Source organism: Aedes albopictus, chromosome 3 (assembly GCF_035046485.1).
Source record: "Aedes albopictus strain Foshan chromosome 3, AalbF5, whole genome shotgun sequence".
Lineage (NCBI taxonomy): Eukaryota > Metazoa > Arthropoda > Insecta > Diptera > Culicidae > Aedes > Aedes albopictus.
Window position 1 is genome coordinate 89675710 of NC_085138.1, and position 22362 is coordinate 89698071.

General features: G+C 39.7%; 1 protein-coding gene across 1 annotated transcript; it reads right to left on the reverse strand.

Moving 5' to 3' along the window:
* Positions 1-1479: 1479 nt before the first annotated feature.
* LOC109415778 (transmembrane protein 216) lies at positions 1480-15369 on the reverse strand. The gene is made up of 2 exons (XM_019689708.3): positions 14882-15369; positions 1480-3925 (listed from the first exon to the last, which is right to left on the reverse strand). Exons 1-2 carry the CDS (start codon positions 15099-15101, stop codon positions 3732-3734), a joined length of 414 nt encoding a protein of 137 aa, XP_019545253.1. The 5' UTR covers positions 15102-15369; the 3' UTR covers positions 1480-3731.
* Positions 15370-22362: the final 6993 nt, after the last annotated feature.

Consider the following 22362-nt stretch of genomic DNA (forward strand, 5'->3'; position numbering starts at 1 on the left):
TTCTCACCCCAGTCGGTCGGGGTTCAATTCCCGTCGACGCCGATGGGATTTTCTGAGACATAAAATCCGTAATCACGCCTTCCCTCGGATAGGAAGTAAAGCAGTAGGTCCCGGCCCATTTGTTGATGGGTTCGATATGTACCTAGGGTCCCAGATGTGTGGGCTGTCTCCCTGGGCGTCGGAATCTAACCCTCTAATATCCAACCCCGCCTTAAGACGAGGTATAATTTGAGCATTTTTATACAGGGAATAGCTCATCCTTAGACTTAAAACTTCCAAAGTTACGTGGCGTTAGTCATTTTTACTCGATAACCACATCGTAGGCACCGCCCTGTTTGGTGAAATCCACCTAGTTTTCACGTAAACTGCTTTGATGCGTTTGTGTTTGTGTATTCCGACTTGGAAGTTTCCACGAAACAAAAGTTACGTGACTTTCAGGTGTGAAAAAACAATTCAATATGGCGTCGTGAAGTAGGTTGGTGCGAGAACTGCTTCCTACAGTTTCCGTGAAAGTTTTGTTATAGGTATTGACCGTTAATTTTATCGTTTATAGCAAATAATAGTGATTATTTTTTCGCAGTTGTGACTTTTTCTATGTTCAATAATTTCAAAGCTGGAATAGGCGTTATAAGTTCCGTGACGGTAGCGGAGGTCCAACAGAAAAGTTCAACGAGTGTTCGAAACGGTTGGACTGCAAAGATTTTGCTTCAGCATCCTTGGATATATTTGAAACTTTGCACTTTTAGAAGATCAGTGTAAATTTATTAAGTACTCTAAAATAAATGGCTGATAAAGATTTTTCTGCAATTGTTACATATTAGTACCTGCTTGTAGCGTACTTGAGGAAGCAAGATTTCAAATCCCTATAAAATGCAATGACATATTTATTCTACGGTATGGTAAAATCTATGTATTTTCATTACATTTTGTAAGGATTCAAATTCTCTTGCCTCTTCAAATACGTTGCAAGCTGGTGAGACTGCTTTATTTTCATTCAAAAATCATGCATAAATTACGTGAAATTCATGTAGCGCTTATCATCTTTTTACGTAAAAGATACCTGAAACTCCAGTGGCGCTCACCCACATTTCACGTAAACGCGAGTCAAATTTACCTAACTCATCACGTCGATTCACGAAGCTCAAATTTGTCTAGCTACCTGACATTCCGGTGAAGGTGACGTGAAAAATATGGTGGACGAAAACTACCTATCTTTTCACGTAAATCGGACGTGAAAATTCTTCAGAGTGTAGATAGAAAGATACATTCAAAGTTGGAGGATATGGACGGGTCAGGGATTGAACCCAGGACCTTCTGCATACGAATCAGAAGCGGTAGCCACTAGACAAGCCCGTCTATTGACTGAATTATGACGGAAAAGTGCCCAAAATAGAAGCCTTGCTGAGATGATCCCACGTTCGGATTCAATAGGATTTCTTTCCTTTCCATTCCGAGATGTTTACATAAATATTTACAGTGTAGGTTGCTTATCATGCGTAAAGGTAATATGTTTTATTACAAAGTCTTTTGGCTTTGAAGATTACACGATAACATAAGAAGAACACAGTACTGATTTGATTTGTTTGTCTTAAAAAATTTCTCTCTTGTCATAGTTCGCTCCTACTGGCTGTACAAAAACTCATAAATTGTAGTGGCACGTTTACTAAACGGTGATGGTAGGAATACAGCAGTTAAAGTAGAAAAGGTGCAGCACGTTTCTAAGGTGGTCAATACTGTGGACAAATCTTTTAGGAAAAATAAAACTTGAATTGCAATTTAGAAAGTGCTAGACAAGATAGATAAAAACTATGTGCGAGTGGTAATTTGGTTGGATTTAGATGTTGAAAATTCAATGGTGTCATTGAAAAAGTGGAGATGTTAAAATTGCATTTTAAAAGGTGATATAGTTTAAAATTCTAAACATACACCGGAAAAATGAAACGAGGATCATGCACTGGAAAGCCGAAATCAAAAGGCAGAACATTTCGCCAACTTTTTTTCTACTGGCAGAGATTTAAAAACTTTCAGAAAACATGCGAGGCGCTAAAGGATCTTGTTCGCCTACCAGACTCATTTGTTTTAACAACTAATTTTAAGTCTATCTACGTGTTGTAAGTAATCAAATTTTATTTCTACATTTTTGTCAGTCGACATTCTGCCTTTTGGTTCTTCGGCATCCCCCACACAATCCCTAAAAAACTGTCTTGGTTTAGTATTAGTTTAGTACAAATGCCTGTTTGTAACGTATTATTTCCTGTAAAACATTTGAAATTCTGTATGGAGATTCACAACTTTTGATCTATAATTTGCGTATAACAACGCTGAAACGTTTCGGTATTTACTCTTTGTGTAAATGTCTGATGGCCCTTTTCCTGACGGGCAACGAGCTACTTTGAAACAGTTACTTTACAATGGGCTTTCCTTTCTCTCTACCGTAAATGACTTTGGTATAAATGGTCTAAAATGGCTTCCGTTTTGTTTGCTGAATATATTGCAGTTTTTTCATTGTATTTCTTTTTTATATCAATTTAACCTACCATTAATCTTAACGTCACTAGTTGATTTTGCATATGTATAAAACAACTTTTCCTCAAATGTAAACGAGTTCCGCTAATCGACAGCTATTACAAACGCTAGTTAATGGTTTTGACAACCCGTTTGATTTACTTTGATTTTATTTTCTTCCCCATGCTCACTTAGCTTCTAAGTTATAGCTAGTAGTGAATCGACTGTTTGAAGTGCAGATACAATTTGGATTTGAAACGTACAGTTTTTCAAACAATTATGCGTACGAAACGTTTCACAAAATAATTTAAAAAATGATATTAACTTTTTTAAATAATTAAATTTATTGAATTTCAATATCGAGATTAACTATAGAAAAATCTAGGTGTTGAATATTGTGATGCAAAATGAAATTAACTTAGACCTTATAGTCGACGTTTCGGCCTTTAATTTGGGAGATTTTCAGGGAGATTCAATCCATTTAAACATCTCTGTACGAATAATTGCTTGATGAACTTTGACATACAGTACGTAGCGCACATAGATAACCCTGTGCCGGTGTTGACTTAGAACGAAGAGAGTTTCATTTGATTTGGTCATTTGACTAGCTTCTTGTTACAACGATTTTACAGAGAACACATAAATAAATAAATAATGGCCCCATTTTTTTGGGGGGATAGATCGATTACTTATGAGTTATAAACATTGTTTTCCTTAAAATTACAAATATTTGGGTCGTTTGCCTTTTAAAGTACGAAATGAAAGTTTCGTGTAAATCACAAAACGTAATGTTTATGATACAAAATATGCGATAGAATTAATGAGTAAATTGATAATGGATCTAGTCGTATTGATAGTATGTTTCAAATGTTGAGTCTTATGAGTGTTGCTTCATTTTGGTTTTACTGTGAATCCTATTGTCTGTACAAGTCTCAGAAATTTGGCTGAATCGCTTTTGGCTTCGAAATGGGTCGTTTAAAAAGATTCTAATGCAAAATCTACTTCGTTAAAAGCTGGATATCAAATGACGACGGTCGCTGGATGAGAAATGGAATATATAGTGTTTCAAAAAGACTGGTCAGTGCTAATCTAGTCTGTCATTTCTTTTTTTATCATGAAAGTTTTTAATAGTAAAGATGAGACTCTCGAACTTCTCGGTTTGGACGCCGAATAGGATGGAAGATGACAGTGAAAGGGAGGGAAACGGTTTTTGGGGTTGGACGAACCTAGTCGTACGAGGTCGGACGGCAGAGTGTGAATACGAACAGTATCGCAAACAGTAGCTCGGCTGCCTGGAGAGATAACATTAAGGCACATAGGATGTATTCGAGGCGTAATCGGTGTAATTGATAGAACAGGAGATAACCGACTCCCACCGCGCAAGGAATTGTCAGGATAACCGATAGGATGACTTGCCAGCCTGGAAAAAGAAACAGAATCGTCACCAGTGCAGTGCTTCATAACGCCTCAACTAATTTTAAAATTCAAGATTGTAAGCTTGCTGTGGATTTGGGTTACATACGCTCTATGTTTTGCATAACACCTTAGTTGAGGTCCTCTTTGGTGCATTTACATACATACATACATACATTTATTTATTCAACATCACATTTAAAACAAGACATAGGTGAAGGAAATGGGGGTAAAATGAACACCCTAAGCGTTTGGCGTCATTTTTAATGGAAATATGTTAAAATATTTCTGTTTTACCATGTTATATCATAGATGGTATTATGTTCTAAACATTCTAGAAGAAAAAATGCTCAAAACTACAGTTTTCTTTAATTTTTTTCGATTGCCAAAAACTCAAGAAAATCGAGTAGCGAAAACCAGTGAGGGTAAAATGAACACATATTTAACCCTCCAATGCCCAAATTTTTTATTTTGATCTAAATATCATTTTTCGTCATCTAAAATCGATTTAAACATGTTTTGGAAGATGATTCTTTTTAATTCCCGATTTCGTGAATTTCAGTTTTTGATTTTTCTAATTTTTATTTTTGAACATCCCCACACTTTTATATTTTTCCTGGAAGCCTATTTGGGGTACGGATTTTTTGAGATGAAAACATTTTGAGATTTTAAGATTATTGTTGAAATATTTTTATTTTAAATTTTTTTCATAGGAAATTTTATTTTCCGTGTAATTTTAAGGAAAATAATTTTAGAGTGTATTCAATTCGCTTAAACTATTAAACTAGGATAGAATGATTTGGGAAAAATTTAAAATATGTTAATTGTAGCGATTCAGTACAAAATAAACAATGCCTTCTGTGAAAGGTGGCTAAAACATAAATTTTTCAATGATTTTAAAAAAATCGGCATCAACATTTCAAAAGGGCGTACCGTCTACCCCCGTTGGTTTGAACGACACCTCATGCAAACCAACGGGGTTCATTTTTAGTTTGAACTTCTAGTAACCCTGTGGACAACGGAAAAACACAATACTGGCAGCCTTTTTTGATGTTTTGTTTTGATTCTGCGTTCCGTTTCAACCCATTCCATCAGCAGAATGACGTTTGAACCATTTTTAATTTGAACAATGTGCAGATTAGAGGGGGTCAAATTAAAAAGTGTTCAGATTAGATGCGGTCAAACCAACGGGGGTAGACGGTAACTGCTTTTACAACCAATTACTTCTCACAGAGCTGTGCATCGTATATCATTCATCTTACGCAATTCACATCCATTAAACGAAAGAGGAGAATTTTATCTTTCTATTTGTGCTAGTGGATTGCTCGGAAGGGATGAGATACGGTCCACAGCTTTATGAGAAGGCATTGGTTGCAAAAGCAGGTACGCCCTTTTGAAATGTTGGTGCCGAAATGTAAATGCGCTTTAAAAAACACCAAAAACCATTTTGAGATATACAAAACAGTCCTAAATATCAGCCGAAAATATAAAAATTTTGATTCTCTACGAAACAAAAATTACAAAAATGCTCAAACTATACCCCGTCCAAAGGCGGGGTTGGGTATTAGAGGGTTAAAAGTTACCCGACGTCTCCACTAGACAGAAATGTCTTGCCATTTTGCTGGACAGAAATGTTCTCTCACTGTTGGCACGGAGAGCAGCGGTGCTGTACATCTCTGCAGAGATGTCCATATCCTCAGTGTAGGAAAGAGAAATAGAAAATACACCACTCACGCTGTGCATCTCAACAGGAGCCCGTCTCTTATATGGGGATCCACCACTGCGATTCGGATGCGCGCAAGCTTGGTGAGTAGAAATAAATCTCTTAGCTCCCTGAGCACTAGGCCACACAACAGTGCGGTGAGAGCGATTTAAAATTCTCTCCGGTGAAAGTGTAAAAAATCACCCGGGCGCGCGCTCCAGTGAGTGAGGTTTTTGCGCCAGAGTGCGCGCTGCGGTGAAACACCGGAGAGTTCTTGCCCCGGTGACACCATGGTGATGATTCGGTGACTGCTGGGTGAAAGCACGGGAGAGCGCGCGAGAGCGATGCGCGCGAAAGAGTGAGCCACACTCGATCCAAGGCGAACGAGCAAGAGCACGCACTAGCGCTTGGTCTACCCACCACCCAAAACAAGAGAAACTGGCTTCTTGGTGTGGTGAAAAATTTTCCTATCCCCAGTGTGGTCGATAAACTGACGCCGCAGCACAGAGAACAGACATCCAAGTCCAGTTCCGAAACTGTGTAAGGAATTTAACGGCCATTTGAAATCGGCAACACAAGTGGCAATAGCGTGGCGCTGCAATCGGTTAATTTCCCATACTAATTTAATTCACCACTTGAAATGTTTAAATTCACCACTGACTGTGGCAATATGGTGTTTGGTGGCGTTAGTGTTGTCATCGTGTATTGGTTTGCAACCCTACTCCAGTAAAGATTCAAATCCTTACACAACTTTCCGAGTGAAATTTGTTCTAGTCTGGATGTCTGTTCTCTGTGGTTTAAACGTGTAATTTCGATGTATTCAACTGCATGTCAGTAAATTTGATGTAAATTGTATGTGCTACGATTTTGAATCTTCTTATATAAAGTTTGCAATGTACTGAAATAATTGAAAAAATGTACTGCAACAGGCGGATTTTCTGATAACAATCTTATTTTGTTGAAGTAAAATATGTTTTCTTAACTTTTGATCTAGTTATGTAACGATATGAGTTAGAGATTTCAGTATACCGAGTTTGAACAAAATCTTTTAAAAATTATATAAAGTTTGAACCAACTGTTCATTTTACCCCCAAGCTCTGTTTGTTTTAAAGTTACTTATAAAATTTTATTAAAAACAATACCTATTTTTTTCTTTTAGGAGTAAATTATTGGAACATGGTATCACACACGCAGAAATTTGTGAATAATGGACGAATTGACCTTAGTTACGATTAGCACAGTTTTACATTAGATTATATTGTTTGCATGATTTTCGATATTTTCGTCATTTCAAAGTGGTTTAGTTAATTTTTAAGTCCAATATCAGCAGAAGTACAATGACTTGTGTTGTTGCATAGAACCCAATTGTTAAAATATGCAAAAATACCCTAAATGCTGTAAAACACCACCATGTTCATTTTACCCACAATTCCCCTAATCAACAATAGTATGCCACAATGCTCGGTTTGTGGCTGCCGCTCCCCATCCTCGGTCACGCCCAATGCTCGCCAAGTCACACTCCACCTGGTCCGCCCATCGTGCTCTGTGCGCTCCACGTCTTCTTGTGCCAACCGGATTAGTCGCGAAAACCAGCTTTGCAGGGTTGTTGTCCAGCATTCTTGCAACATGCCCTGCCCCCCGCATCCTTCCGGCTGTGGCCACCTTCTGGATGCTGGGTTCGCCGTAGAGTGCAGGGAGCTCGTGGTTCACCCCACTCCGCCACACCATTCTCCTGCACACCGCCGAAGCACGCGTCGCTCAAAAATTCCCGAGTGCTTGCAGATCCTCCTCGAGCATGTTTCATGTCTCGATTCCGTAGAGGACTACTGGTCTTATTAGTGTTTTGTACAAACCGCAGCTTCTTCTGGAGCCCGTAGTAGGCACGACCTCCACTGATGATGCGCCTTCGTATTTCACGACTAACATTGTTGTCAGCCGTCAGTAAGCATCCGAGGTAGACGAATTCCTTCACCACATTACTACTTCGACGAACCAGGTCGTATTCGGCTCCGCCTGCCAGCATATACTTCGTTTTGGACGCATTCATCCACAGTCCGACCTTTGCTGCTTCACGCTTCAAGGGTGTACAGTTCTACCACCGCTCCAAATGTTCTGGCGATAATATCCATGTCGTCCGCAGAGCACACACTTTGACGGGATTTTGTGAATATCAGGGTGGCCACACAAAATCAAAAATGAAATTCCCGCATTTTTCCCGACTTTTTCCCGCATTGATTTAAAATTTTCCCGACTTTTCTCTACATGTTTGTGAAGCTTGTAAAACATCTAAGAATCCAAACATTTAAGTGGATCTTTAAAATTTACAGTGTGATTATGATACTGGGACAGTTATGCAATTTTTTTGAAGACAAAGCATATCAAAACAATTTGACATGTAGCATATGTTTGAAATTTGCTACTTATATTAGTGGACTAATAATAATACCCATAAGTTATTTGTGTTGGAATTCCCAAAAGATTTTACGTGAACTTCTTTAGAAGTACTTGGTCAAGTTCCAAACTGGACAACTGGAACACTCTCTGGTGAGTTGTTTATAGAGATTTTTTACGGTATCCCAGAAATTCTAAAGGTGTGAATGATGGAATTATAATATAATTGCTATAGGTAGTTTCAATAGAATTTTTAGAATGTATTATGGTGGAACTTTTCAAGCAACTTCCTAGAAAAAGTTGAATGCAAAAATACTGAATGTATGTAAGTGATATTTTCTCACACACTCTGCTGGTAACAAATCAGGAAGTTTATTCAATAATTAAATATATAAATAATAATGAAAATGAAATTCCTTAATATTTACAGGGCCATTTACAAACTCCCAGATTTAGAAAAATGTCCAATATCCATTAAATTATGCATAGTTTAATGCTTCGTAGGAAGGGGTTTTTCTATGTCTCATTTGATATTTTGTGGCAAAGCTCAACTAGCAAACTAGCATCAACTAGCAAAATTGGCTTCTGAAGTTGCATCCAGAAAAAATGCAGAACTTAGAGAAATTTCAGCTGGAATTTCTTGAGTGACTAAAGTTTTTCTACAACACTCCTGTGAAAATTCCTAACTTTTGGAATTGTAAAGAAATTCTCAAACCCTTAAAAAAGACAAAGCATTGACAATTCTAACGTAACAGCCTTGGTAACAGCTGTTCTTAGATATTTCTGGAAGAAATCTAAAGAAAGATATAATTTCTCTTGAAATTTAAAATGAATCTTGTACAGTCAAAATTGAGTTGCATTCAGAGCACTGGATTTAACCTGCTATTCAAGGACAACGCAAAAAAATCCGTTGTATCAACTGTAAGTTTATAGGCCTAAAAAATAGGCCTAAAATTCTACCAGTACTTGAGACGTTCTTCTATCTTTTGATTTTCAAGTATCAATTCTAGCCAGAAAATCTGCCAAAGTGCGTTTATGAATAGCTTCAAGAAGAACATAAAGTAATTCATCAGATTCACATTAGCAAATGAGTAAAAAATTGTTTTCCAATGTTCACATTTCTGTTCTAAAAAAATCATATAAAAAGCTTATGGTTTCCATTGGTTATACCAAGAATTCTTTCAGAAGTTTTTCTTCTTTGAAAGATTCCATTAAAACATCTAGATAATCCAGTCATCTGGTTTAAACGTCCTATTTTGCTTACGTTCTATGTCAGTAACTGCATAGATAATCTCTAGGAATTAATTATAAATTCATCCAATGCTTCTACTAAAAGTTACATGGAAGACACTTCCAGAGTTCCTCCCAGTACTCGGTCGAAAACTCCAAAAGCTGCTACATATGTTTCAATAATAATTATTATAACAAAAAACTGCCACAAACTTTTTCGAAACCACTGAATTCCTAATGACTACAGTATTTTTTCCAAAAGCATGGAATGCCGCTATCCAAAATTCTTACTATTTTGGTGATTGCAGGGAACTGTTCTATGAACTCATTCAGAAATTTTGCTAGAAATATCATTAAAAATTCCTACTAAGCGATAATTTAAAGTAATTCTTTACAAATTTAGGAACCGTTTCAAAAAAAATTAGTTAAGAACGTTGATTAAAACTTAGCCCAAAACTCATCCAGATCGGCAAAAATTCTCAAATTGTATAAGCAGCAAGTACTACAGAAATAAACTATTTTTGCCATGGTTTAGCCATGCATAAACTACAAAATCAGTTATGCAAGAATAGAAATTACTCTATGCAAATATTCATAAAGAGGATTTGTGCATTTTTTTAATAATTCTTGTTGTTATAGTTAGTATTTACCATGTAAATTAAAACAAAGAATATGGAAAACACTGCAGAAATATGATTTTAAATTTCTAGAAATTTCATCAAAACCATAGATTGAAAAACCTATAGATATACCAACCATATCTATCAACGAAATATCTCATCGACAAAAATCCTCCCACCACAATTCTAGGGTTTTCCAACCAAAAAGAATGTCCTTGATATTTCCAGATTTTCCTAGTTTTTTATTTCAGGCAGTCAACAATAGACACCCAGCACATCTACGTGATTCCTTGATAATATTCGGACAGGTATCTCGGCAAATTACGCTGTGTATTTGTGTGTGTGACATTTCTAGTAAAAATAATGTGGAAAATGTAGAAGTTTTTTTTTGCATTTCTGCTAAAATCATTTAGAAAATTTGATTTGCCAAATTTTTTTTATTTTTTTGAAATATTCCTTACGTTTTTAGGTTCAGTTTTTTCAAACCACTTCAAATCATAATTTTTCAAAATTATGATTTATAATATGTTTATACTTAAATTTAAGATCTAATCGTTAAGCATCCGAGCAATATAAAACTTCCATCCGGATAATCCCTATCAAACAAGAAATCACTCATGATTCAGAAACTAATAGTCATCATCAAATGTTTGGATTTTAGAATTTCAGCGTGACCTTTAAGATGTCATGATGCATCACTAAGCTTTCAAACGAATTATTGACTTTTTGCTTTTCAATGATTGTTTGAAGTGATAAAAAACTGCCATTTCTGCAGCAACGCAACAGAAAAAGTATCGCAATCACTGCGAGTGAGCATATAGCATGAAACTTTTTCATACGAATATTCGCTTTGGTGGCAGAGAATTATCACTTCAAAATTTCGAGACACATACCCAAAATGGCTGCCGATGCTGATGATGCCGTAAGAAGCCTTAAAACCTCACGCTGGTTGATTAAATTAAGGTATAATTGTGAAATTGTGTAAGAATTTGAATTTAAAGTGAGTTGAGTGCTAAATCTTGGTTTGGGTTTAAATTCGAAAGGCATTACACACATCAATTAAAAAAATCCCGATCATAAACAAAATTCCCACTTATTCCCGCATATTTCCCGATGAATTTCAATTCCCGTCTTTTTCCCGCATTTCCCGAATTTCCAGAGTCTGTGGCCACCCTGGAATATCGAACCCCGGCTGTTGAGCCCGCATTACAATACACCTTCCAGGGCGATGTCAAATAGGAAAGTCACCCTCGTCGAGATTCGAATGAACCGGATAGTTCACCCGAAACTCATTCTAGTAAGCTACCTGGGAAAGCTATACTCGTTCATAGCTCTATACGGTCGATACTGTCGTATGCCGCCTTCAAGTCGATGCACAGGTGGTGCGTTGGGACCTGATATTCACGGCATTTCTGGAGGATGTGCCGTACGGTGAAGATCTGGTCCGTTTTCGACCGGCCGTCGATAAAACCGGCTTGGTAACTTCCCATGAACTCATTCAGGCTTGGAAAGCATCAGTATCAACACGAATCGTCACGTGATTTTTGTACAGAAGTGCCTCTCTCTTACCTTACCTTACCGATCAGGCTAAGGCCGGGGTGGCCTCTGCTGTACATAGTAGTCGTATCCATTCCACTCGTTCCATGGCTGTTTGTCTCTAGTTCAGCACTCTGCGTAGGGTCCGCAAATCGTCCTCCACTTGGTCGACCCACCTAGCTCGCTGCGCACCACGTGTTCTTGTACTGGTCGGATGACTCTCGAGAACCATTTTAGTCGGGTTGCTATCCGACATCCCGATGACGTGACCCGTCCACCGTAGCCTCTCGATTTTCGCGGTATGGACGATGGTTGGTTCTCTCAGCAGCTGATGCAGCTTGTGGTTCATTCGCCTTCTCCAAGTCCCGTCTTCCATCTGCACTCCGCCGTAGATGGTACGCAACACCTTCCGTTCGAAAACTCCAAGGGCGCGTTGGTCCTCTGCACGTAGGGTCCATGTTTCGTGCCCATAGAGGACGACCGGTCTAATGCAGCGTTTTGTTAGTTAGTTAACTTCGTGTTACGGCGAACTTTATTCGACCGTAGAGTTCTGCGGAGTCCAAAGTAAGTACGATTTCCTGCCACAATGCGCCTCTGAATTTCTCTGCTGATGTCGCTGTCAGCGGTTACCAGTGAGCCCAAGTACTACACAAATTCTTCAAGTGCCTCTCTCAGTGTCATCGAATCGGGAGACGATGACCAAGAGAGTCTAACAATAGGTATTCGCTCATTTTTGATCGGTTGTAAGAGCAACATTAACGGCGGCTACTATTCGAGCAACCCGCGCAGCGCTACCATTTTGACTTAACTACCCTTTTCCACACCGGTAGCAATCAAATTAGTCACCCTGATTCGTATCGGGAGGGTTGTCATATTCTCATTGCATTTTTAGCAGCGCAACTGTCGCGCTGTTATATTTGATCACCCACCCATAGCGCTACTTATTTGCGAGCGCATCTAGCAGCGACCGGTAAAGTTTGCTGCAATGATGGAGGGCTACCAAACGGGGTATAGAAGCGCACCGTTAAAGGTGCTCTAAACAGGGCAATTACTAGCACATCGATGGATTTTGTAATTGTTGAATCCATTAAATGATAAATATATGTCGTCTCTGTCTATTAAATACAGCGACTAGCCTAATGCAGTTTTACTTTTTGATCAAGTTTCAACCTGGGTTTGGACATGGGTTCTTCTTCAACGAGAATTTGGCGGAGAAGAAACTGAAGCTGGAGACAGTCAAGTAGCGGTTGCTGGCTGAAGAGAGCAAGCGGGAAGACCGCCTGGATGACTCGATTGAAGATATCGGAGCGGCGTTCGTAGGAGGTACTAAGAAGAACCCCTGGAAGAACCCAAAGAAGTTTGCTGGCAAGGGAAAAACCGGGCATATGAAGAAAGACTATCGTGCGAAGAAACCGGGAGGTAATGCAAATGCAGCTGTTGGCAGTAAGGCGGTCGCGTTTATGGCAAATGGAGACGAGAAGAAGAGGAGATGAACCAGCCTCGGGCAGAAAATCTCCCTAATAAAGCTAATAATAATAACGAAAAGAAGATCGAAGCTGAAAAGATCCAATTTTGCGTTGATGAGTCAACGGGTGTAGTGATAACTTTGTGAACGATGGGAGTCATCTGAAGTCCATGTGAAAATTGAAGGATCCATTCGTTATCGATGTGGCCAAGTACGTTGTGACGCTGGTCGAACAAAGGAATCGAAAAACATATTCAGAACATATTGTGCTACTACCGGATTAGCGAGAAAAACCTACTCTTGGTCGAAAAGCTCCGGCAGGCTGGAGCTGAAGTTTCATTCACTAGTCGTGGAGGTCGAGATCGCGCGAAGTTCGGGAAGGACGAAAATTGAAGTGGCGTATCTTCGTGGCAACCTGTACCAGCCAGAATTGAACGTTGAATGGTACAGTCAAGCCAATAGAAGCGTGACCGAAACAAGTAAGTTGTGACATTGCCGTTTGGGACATGCAAGCCAACAAGCCATGAACACTCTCATGAAATACGGAATGACCAGATTTGTTGGGAAGCTTGAAGCACAGAAAAACAGACGTCAAACTCCGCTCGCTTCCCATCGGTCACCTTTTTAACAGTTGATTCAAATTTTCGGTAGTAGGTCGATTGACAACTCGCTGCGCTGACGTCGTTTTTGCTCCTGTTTGACGTTTGCTCACTATCACCACCTAGTGATGGCCCAGCCAAGCACAGTAAGTTTAGCATTGGGCGGTTATGTTTTGGTGACGATATTTTTCAATGAAATTTGTTCTAAGAGTTACGTCTGTTTCTCTGTGCTTGAAGTCATCCGATTCTGCGATACGTGTGTGATGGTATTGTTGGAAACCGTTCGACGGTGTAAGAGAACGTGTCACTCGTCCCCTGGAGCGGATTTATTTCGATGTGTGTGACCCCATAGATCCGCTTGCCTGAGACGGATCGCGATATTTCGTATTGTTTATAGATGACTGGACACGCTTTACCGTAATATACTTGACCAAGTGTAAGCCAGGGGTATTTCGTTGTTTCAAAGAGTATGAAGCTATGACCACTACCCAGTGGCCCGATGATGCCTACATACTTAGTCATACACGCCGACGATTTACTGATCATGAGAGTGCGAATCAAGACGATTGAAGCTGTGAAGAAGAAGTCCCAGGTATTTCAAGATGACGGATTGCGACCTGGTCCAACACTTCCTTGGAATGAAAATCGTCTATGGCCAGGAGTCGGGCAAGATGAACCTTTCACAAGAAGCAAGCATAGACAAGGTTCAGAACTTCTGAAGAAGTTTGGAATGCACGCGGATGGATAAAGGTTTTCAACTCGTCCTCAGTGATGGAGAAACCATAGAAGAGATGGCCAAATTTTGACCTACATATGAACAGCCTCCAAGCTATGAACACAGCAACAATGTCCTGCGCTTTTCTTCTTCTTCTTTTTTTCTGGCCAACTAGCACCGTTCGGCGCCAGTTGTGTTTTACGTCGGCTGGGTCTAGGAGCTAAGCCTTAAATTCCGACGCCCCAGGGAGACAGCCACCACACCTGAGGACCCTACATATCGAACCCATCAACACATGGGCCGGGACCTACGGCTTTACTTCCTATCCGAGGGAAGACGTGATCACGGATTTTATGTCTCAGAAAATCCCATCGGCGTCGACGGGAATTGAACCCCGACCGACTGGGGTGAGAGGCAACCACGTTTACCACTACACCACCGACGCCGACGTCCTGCGCTTTTAGACACTGCTGTCGCTGACAGATATTTACCTAAACCCTAAAAGGCAAATACAAACGAACACTGAATTTTGCATTAGGGTATTTTGCTGCAACTGTTTAAATCAGCAGTACATTGTCATTAAAGCCCCATCTGTTCCCGATACGGCACATCGTTTAAATATAAATACTCACGCATGCAGTCTCCCACACGCGCACACAACGCAGCAAGCAGGCGCCCACCATCATCGCATACCCAAGCACTTACCGTGATCGCTGAGACTGCCCTTCCGCCCGAGAATGATCCGTATCGTCTCGACCAGACAGAGCGACAGAAGGATGCACGTTTCCCTCATTAGGATCTGCTCCGGGTATTTGAGATTGACCGCCTTGAGGGTAATCATACCCAGTTCGCACATTGCGAACATCCCGAAGTAAAACGAGTTCAGATACAATAGAATCTCGTACGTCAGACTAGGATTGCCCATGGTTTGCTGCTGTTTTCGCTGCCGAGTGGTGGGCGGTCTGGCTCTTTGTTTTTTTCTAGCACCTACTCCCCCGCCGGACGAAGTGCTGCTCGGCCACTATTCGAAGTGACGAGAAAGATGGGACCGGGAAGAGAAATACAAGGGGATGCGACACGCACTACTAGCAACGGTAGCTGCCACTACTCCGCCTGAACCGTGGGCAGCACATCGAAGCTGCTGGGTAGACGTCTCAAGCCGTGCGTCTATCGGCTACCTCGCCGCACTAATTCTGTAAAAAGTATGTGGAAAACATGCACCGAACGTTCTGCGTTAGATAATTGAAGTAATTTTGACTACTTCTACAAAGTTTTACAATGATTTTCACTATTTTCTCGAAAAATGAAAAATACTTGCCCAGTTTTGATGGAAAATGTTTATTTTTAGAACTACGTTAATCATACTGTACTAAAATGAAGGTCTCGGGCAGTACTAGAATGACAAATGACAGCTCTCGCTTGGCCAACATTTGAAAAGGGCTCGAATTTTTTTTTCAGAGCTAGCCTACACGTAAAGATCAGTTTACCTATTTTTTATCCAAAAATGCATATTCGCATAAATGAAAATGCGTAAATAAATATACCGCATTTAGTTCACCACTGGACTGCGAACTGCGACTTCATAAGTGCGAAAACGTAAATAAAAGTGCGCGATTGCATCAAATCAGGTTGATGTCTTCGGCGCACTATTTCTTCAATCTATGGTGAACAAGTGCTCTGAAGACACCGAGTTGATTTGATGCAATTGCGCACTTTTATTAGCGTTTTCGCACTCGTGAAAACTACCCGCATAGAAAATTATGGTTTACGGTATCATTCATATCATAAGATTTTTATTCGTGGAATAATAATGATAGATGTAATAATAATTTAATGATTGAATGATGAACGTTGTTAAAATCTGATCATACAAGACTTTTCAAATGCCATAGTATGAATGATTACGATTCACTTTATGATTTATGAATGATTTTCAATAATTTAGTTTTGGCTAATTCCCTGTCTATAATTAATTTATTATAGTTAGCATGTAATATCGTAGGTAATCATAACGTTATTATGGTATCATGTGTATACCTACCTTGCATTAGTTACCCGATTTGACACCGCTGAGCAGAAATTATCTCTGATAATCGACTTCCAAATTTCAACACTTTATCGCTGGTGCGTTCTTGCCGGGAATTTGTTGGCATCGCAGGTTGCAGGCGGTGCATTAGCGTGTGTATGTTGCAACGTCGTCGCACCATTCTTGGGTATCGACTCTCACTAGGTTGAGGGATGATTGTTTTGCCGGAAAGAATGTATTTTCAGGTGCAGATTAGCTGCCGTGGTCCATTCCAACAACAACAGCTTCAACATCGGATTTCCTCGCTTATTGCCACATAGTGTGGCCATGCCCTGATGGTCGTCCGGTAATCCTCCTTCTGGCATTTCTGTTTGAAAATGCTTCCCCGAAAAAAACTTCACAACATTATTGACGTTTTCATGAATTTCTAGACTTTTGTGCAGTTTGGTTTTAGTGAGATACAATTTGCACACTCACTAATATTAGTAGGCGTATGCATCACAACGTTTGACATTTTACCAGAACAAGTGAGATGAACTCACAAAATATCTTGCATAATATGGCCTGTAACGATCTATTTCTCTTCGGGAAGATTTCGTGTTCCTCAAACTACCGTTGATAGTAGATGCAATAATGGGCAGTGTGCTGTATGTTGTGTTTTTATGGCCTACGGTTGCAGCGGGACGGATAGCAGTTCGGCAGCTGCTAGGTTCGTGATTGGGGTAAAGAGTCGTTCGGAGTCGAGAGGCACGTAAGGGTGGACAATGGGAATTTGAATCTGCAGGACCACTGGTGAAGTAGGGGTGTTGGGTAGGGCAACATGTGTGGGGTCTGGTCGATGCAAGGCGGGTATCTGAAGGTGCTTTGGAAACAATTATTTTGAAAAATAAACTTAAAAATTTGGAGCGCTCTCAGTTTCTCGTCGACCAACAAAAAGGCCGGTTTTTATCCGGATTGTCCCTCCTAGTTCCGTGAGCCATCTTGTGAACATGGATTCACTGATTCATGCCTGTCGTGCCCTGTCCGTACGGACTGAGTGATTCTCCACCTTTATCGTAGATTTTCAAGCTTTCTGACTATGCCCGGAGGTTCAAGAAGTGCAACATGCAGTACACGCTATCGTCTGTATCACAACCGGCTCACTCATACGCCCAGATTGGTTCCGACTCCATGAATCTCCACATTGCTTCTGGAATCTCTAGGTTCATATCGCTGGTTCTCCAGATACTCTCCAAAGCTTTAGATTTACTTCAATTTACTCTTATGGCTGGAAACATGAGATTTATTCAGCATTTCTACGCCGGATTTTTTTCACGAAACTGTGTTGATATGATTGATACCTACGATGCTAATCAATTTTTTTTTCCAAAATAATAACAATGAGAAAGAAAACGTTGTTGTCGGGGTAACCGTGAGAAAGTGTAGGTGTTCAGTGAGGTGTGCAAATAATCATTGTGCAAAAAATATTTGCACAATAGTCTAATCAGCTGTAAAATACTCAATATCGTCTTTGAATAACCCGCGAGCACTAATTGTATTTGGCGTAATCAGTAAACACCGCGTGACGATCGACGGAGCAACCCCGGGATTCACAGTTCGAACACCAATCAACCACCGAAAAAAACACTTTGATAAACACAAACGATTCGGCGGTAGTCAAATGTGACAGAAGCGGCCGCCAGCGTCAAATGCGCAGGGGTGGATTTTTTTTTGTCGATAATGCAGATGTGGTGAAATATTTCAGTTTTGCTTTAATTATTCCCTGTATCATATATTAAATTATAGAGTGATTATAGCATGAACGATATCACAAAATTTTTGTTCGTGAAAAAATGCGTTTTTGAATGGTAACGATACTTAACAACCCATTCGGTCTATCATAAAAAGTCCGAAAATTATATTTGCTATAATCCATATGATTTATGCTATCATACACACTTAAATTCAGAAATTGATCTCGGTAAACGGTTTACCGAGAATCCAACAGCTGATATCTCGGTAAAATATTTACTGATTCTCGGTAAAATTTTTACCGAGATTTCGGTAAACCGTTACCGAGTCTCGGTGAACTTTGCCGAGATCTCGGTAAAAAGTTGGATTACCGAGATCTCGGTAAAGTTTTAACGACATCTCGGTAAAACTTCTACCGAGATTCAGTAAAAATTATTACCGGATTCTCGGCTGCTGGATTCTCGGCAATCCGTTTGCTGAGGTCGGCGATTTAATTTAAGTGTGTAGGTTTACAATCCGTTGTACGATAAGATGTATAATTAAAAAATGATAACCTAAACCAGCACTGTATGATACCGGTTTATTCGGGTAGTGCGATAGTCCAGTGGTAAACTAAATGCGCTACAGTAGACGTTCGATAAGTGCAACATGTTTACGTTTCAGTTACCGAATGAAATTCGCTAACGGCAACGACTGACAGCCGTCAAACAGTTGTCGATTGCTTTTGGACGCAGCCAGAATGCACTCAAAAACATCGCAATGCAGCTGTAGTGCATCTGAAAAACATCGCAACTCTGTTGACGTTTCGTTTTTGACAGATAGCGGTGCGATAACTGCAAAATTGTTGCACTTAGCGGACTTGCAGTTAAAAAGCTTTGCAGTTAAACCGTTTGCACCGAGTGAACGTCTACTGTATATTTAATACGTAATTTTCAGGGGGATGACGAAGGGCCAAAATCATCAAGCCAGCATTCGATTCAACATGGCGTCAATTTTTTTGTTTTGATTGCTTAATTCATGGATAAAATGCGCCGGAAACATCGACACTGCTTCGCTGCTAGATATAATCTCGGATATAATATCGTGCAAAGTGATAAAGAAAGAGAAACAATCATCAAAAACAACGATTTCGTTTGAAATGTGTAATTTCCGAAATTGTTTATTACACCAACGAACCTAACCTCGAAATGACTGACAATTCTCACGCCATTTTGACAGATGTATCATGAGTATGAAAAGGACGGCAACAGGATCGATAAAGTAGAATATATCGATCCGTCTTTTTCGCGCATGTGTGCGGTCTGTCAAAATGACCTGTGAATTGTCAAACATTTTCATGGCTAGCTTTGTTGCTGTAATCGAGGCTGTAATGAAGAATAAGCACTAGCAGTCACGAGCTACAGTCTGTTTATAACACAGTCCCGCAAAGAGTGAAACCAAATCTACCTATCGAACTGTCAAATCGGCTACCTATCGAGCACGCCAGCAAAATTATGAAAACAAAGTCTGGCGAAGAAGAAGAACAACAATCAAAAGAAGTCGTCTTTGCATGTCTCTATAAATACAGTCTCTAACACGACCCACACACCCGAAAATCAGGAACAAGTTAGAGTAAACCGACCAGTAAGTGGGTACCACACTGAGGCAAAAACACTTAGGATTTTCATAAGTTGGAATTTATGAATGGGCGATTTTTCTGTTTCATTACTCGCTTATTTATTTCATAGCTGTTGTGCTTGCGTTTCATACCTACAACTTATGATTGCCTTAAGTGGCATCGTTGTGAAAAAATCATATTTGAAAACTATGAAAATCGTTACAGTAATGGTATGGATTCCAATAAGCTGCTGCTTGGACAAGCACACATTACTCTTAATCGATATTAACCATTGAATAAAGTGACAAGAAGCAAATTAGACTGTCATTATTTGCCACATAATGTTAGCCAAAGTGTTAGCCACATACGTAAACTTAAATAAAAGAACAGTCGAACGCGTTCCTTGTCCTTTAGTTTTAAATTATCGATCAAGAAAAATCGATCATTTTACTTACTCGGTAATTCCAAAATGCAATGTCATGCCATGATTTAGAATATAATTTAATCATCCATAATCAATAAAATTGAATACGAATATTATATTGCTTGCGCCATGAAATTCATAATGAACAATATCGGTTTCCATAAGCATTAGTAGTTGAATTCAATAAGACAAAACACACGATAATCATAGTTTTTATCCGATGATATTCATAAGCGAAAACTTATGATTTTGTTAAGGGACTGGATATTGAATTTTTCCCTCTTAATCATTGTGGTATTCTCCACCTCGCCGTAATCCTCCGGATTCCGGAACCTCACCGAAATCCCCAGAACCTTGCTTACCATTTCACAATACACTCCGAATCCTGTTCAATCCTATGGTATCTACTCTTCCGGCTACTTCGTCAAATGTTCTCCCCGCTCAGATTGTGCACTGACATATGCTACACTCTCAAACCCAAAATACTCATTTTTAGGAGTTTGTCAACCTTAGTGTCAAGGTGAATAAATGTTATAATTACAGGTCACCACATCTCCCTTTTTCTACGGATTTGAAATTTGACTGTTTATAATAATCTAACTCCAGACCAGGTTGTCGTTACTTCGACTAATCATTTTAATCAAAATCCTAAATACAAAATCATTTTTGAGATTCACTCTTCTAATGCAAGTTTGCCAAATAATAAAAACTGTTCTTCCCCTTGGAGTTTTTCTGATTTAATACTCCGACCGAATAAATCCAATTCTTAAATTTATGATTCTCAACTTTTTCACTTTTCGCGTCACGATGCTATTTTTCAACCATATCTGTTTCCTTTTTTTAACAAGGATATCTTCTATTTGTTTTTAGACGGACTTGGTGGTCTAGTGGCTACCGCTTCTGATTCGTATGCAGAAGTTCTGGGTTCAATCACTGGTCCGTCCCTTTCCTCATACTTTGTATCTTGTACTTTCTCTCTTTTTCTCCTCTACATGTACAGCTCATGTATATTCGTAAATCAATAGCCATCGCTCGAACAGAAACGGGTTGGAGAAGCCATTTCGCTTCCTCCCAACTTCCACAAATGTATCATATAACGTCTACAAATTGTCAACCAAACGATCTGTGCCGCTTCTCCTTCAGAGTAAAGATGACTCATAAATTCACACCCTACCCTACTAACAATTACCACATCCGTACTGGTTGTGCACTTCCCCATGGGGACTCCGAATGGTCTCGGTCTCTAGTAGCAACAACTATCACACTCTAATATTCTTTTTCCTTCCCAACTGACTGTGAAACCCGACCGGCTGCTTAAATTGCACTTTTAGAATAAGTGGAGCTAGCCCCTTATATAGTTGGATCTCAGTACAATTCATAACTGTTCAGATAAATCACGGAGGAGCAACCATTGACATGTACAGTCAATCTAAGCTAAACTATCTGTTTTCTATTTGCTTTCCTAACTTTCATCTGAACTATACTCCATAGACAACACGATGATCTATTTGGAATACTTTATCACCTTAGCATGTCGAGACATTTGCCACTGTTATCGGAGATCAAATGCTCACGCCACTCATTCTATCTACCAATCCATGCAGTGGGTTTGCCCATCGTACCGAGTGCAGGCTTCTAGCTCTGGTACTACAGCCACAGTTATTGTGTCATTCAATTTCAACGTAAGTTATGTTTACACTGCGCTTTGTTTTTCTCCGAATTTCTTCTACTGAATTGAACCATAACGTCTTGTCAACAAAATCATACCACAGCTTTTTTTTTTTCTAATTCCACCGTTTACATGTATCACCACTAGCTGAAAGAACTATTGCGATTTTTACCTATTTTTTTATATTATGGCGTCAGCACCAACCCAAATAGCAACAGCATTACACAGCACCGAGTCCCTTTTAAAATCGAGACCATAAATCGCCAATCGTACATGCCTCTCTCCGGGACAGTGCTTCTCTATGTTCCAATAATACACTAGCACACTTTTCAACTTTGAACACCTTTTTCAGAACACAGGTAGTGCAGTGATCTAAGCGATGTCACCAGATGTCACCTATGTCTTTTCGTTTCTGTCAGGCCTGCCTAGGCTGCTGCATCATCGCCTCCTAATATTCGTGTTCCATCTGAACATATCCGATTAAACCAACACTGGTGCAATATGCTTTCATAACAAGAGGCTTTGAAGATAAATATAGCGATTTTTTTTCAGTGGAGCCAGTATTTCGTTTAATAATCCTCATAAACTACGTCACGCCATGCATTGGCCATTCAATTCAGAACGCTCTGCAAAAGCAGCACAGTGCATTTTCCCCTGCCGCTCTCATTGGTTAGTCTCTGGGACCTTTCCCCTCTAAAGGACCTACTGTTTCAATCACTTCAGTCTCCGGGACTTTCTT

Coding starts and splice junctions, on each gene's coding strand:
- LOC109415778 (XM_019689708.3), bottom strand. CDS start 15,101: ATGGGCAATCCTAGTCTGACGTACGAGATTCTATTGTATCTGAACTCG. Junction 3,926..14,881: donor GGGCAGTCTCAGCGATCACG/GTAAGTGCTTGG, acceptor TTCTTTTTCCAG/GCTGGCAAGTCATCCTATCG.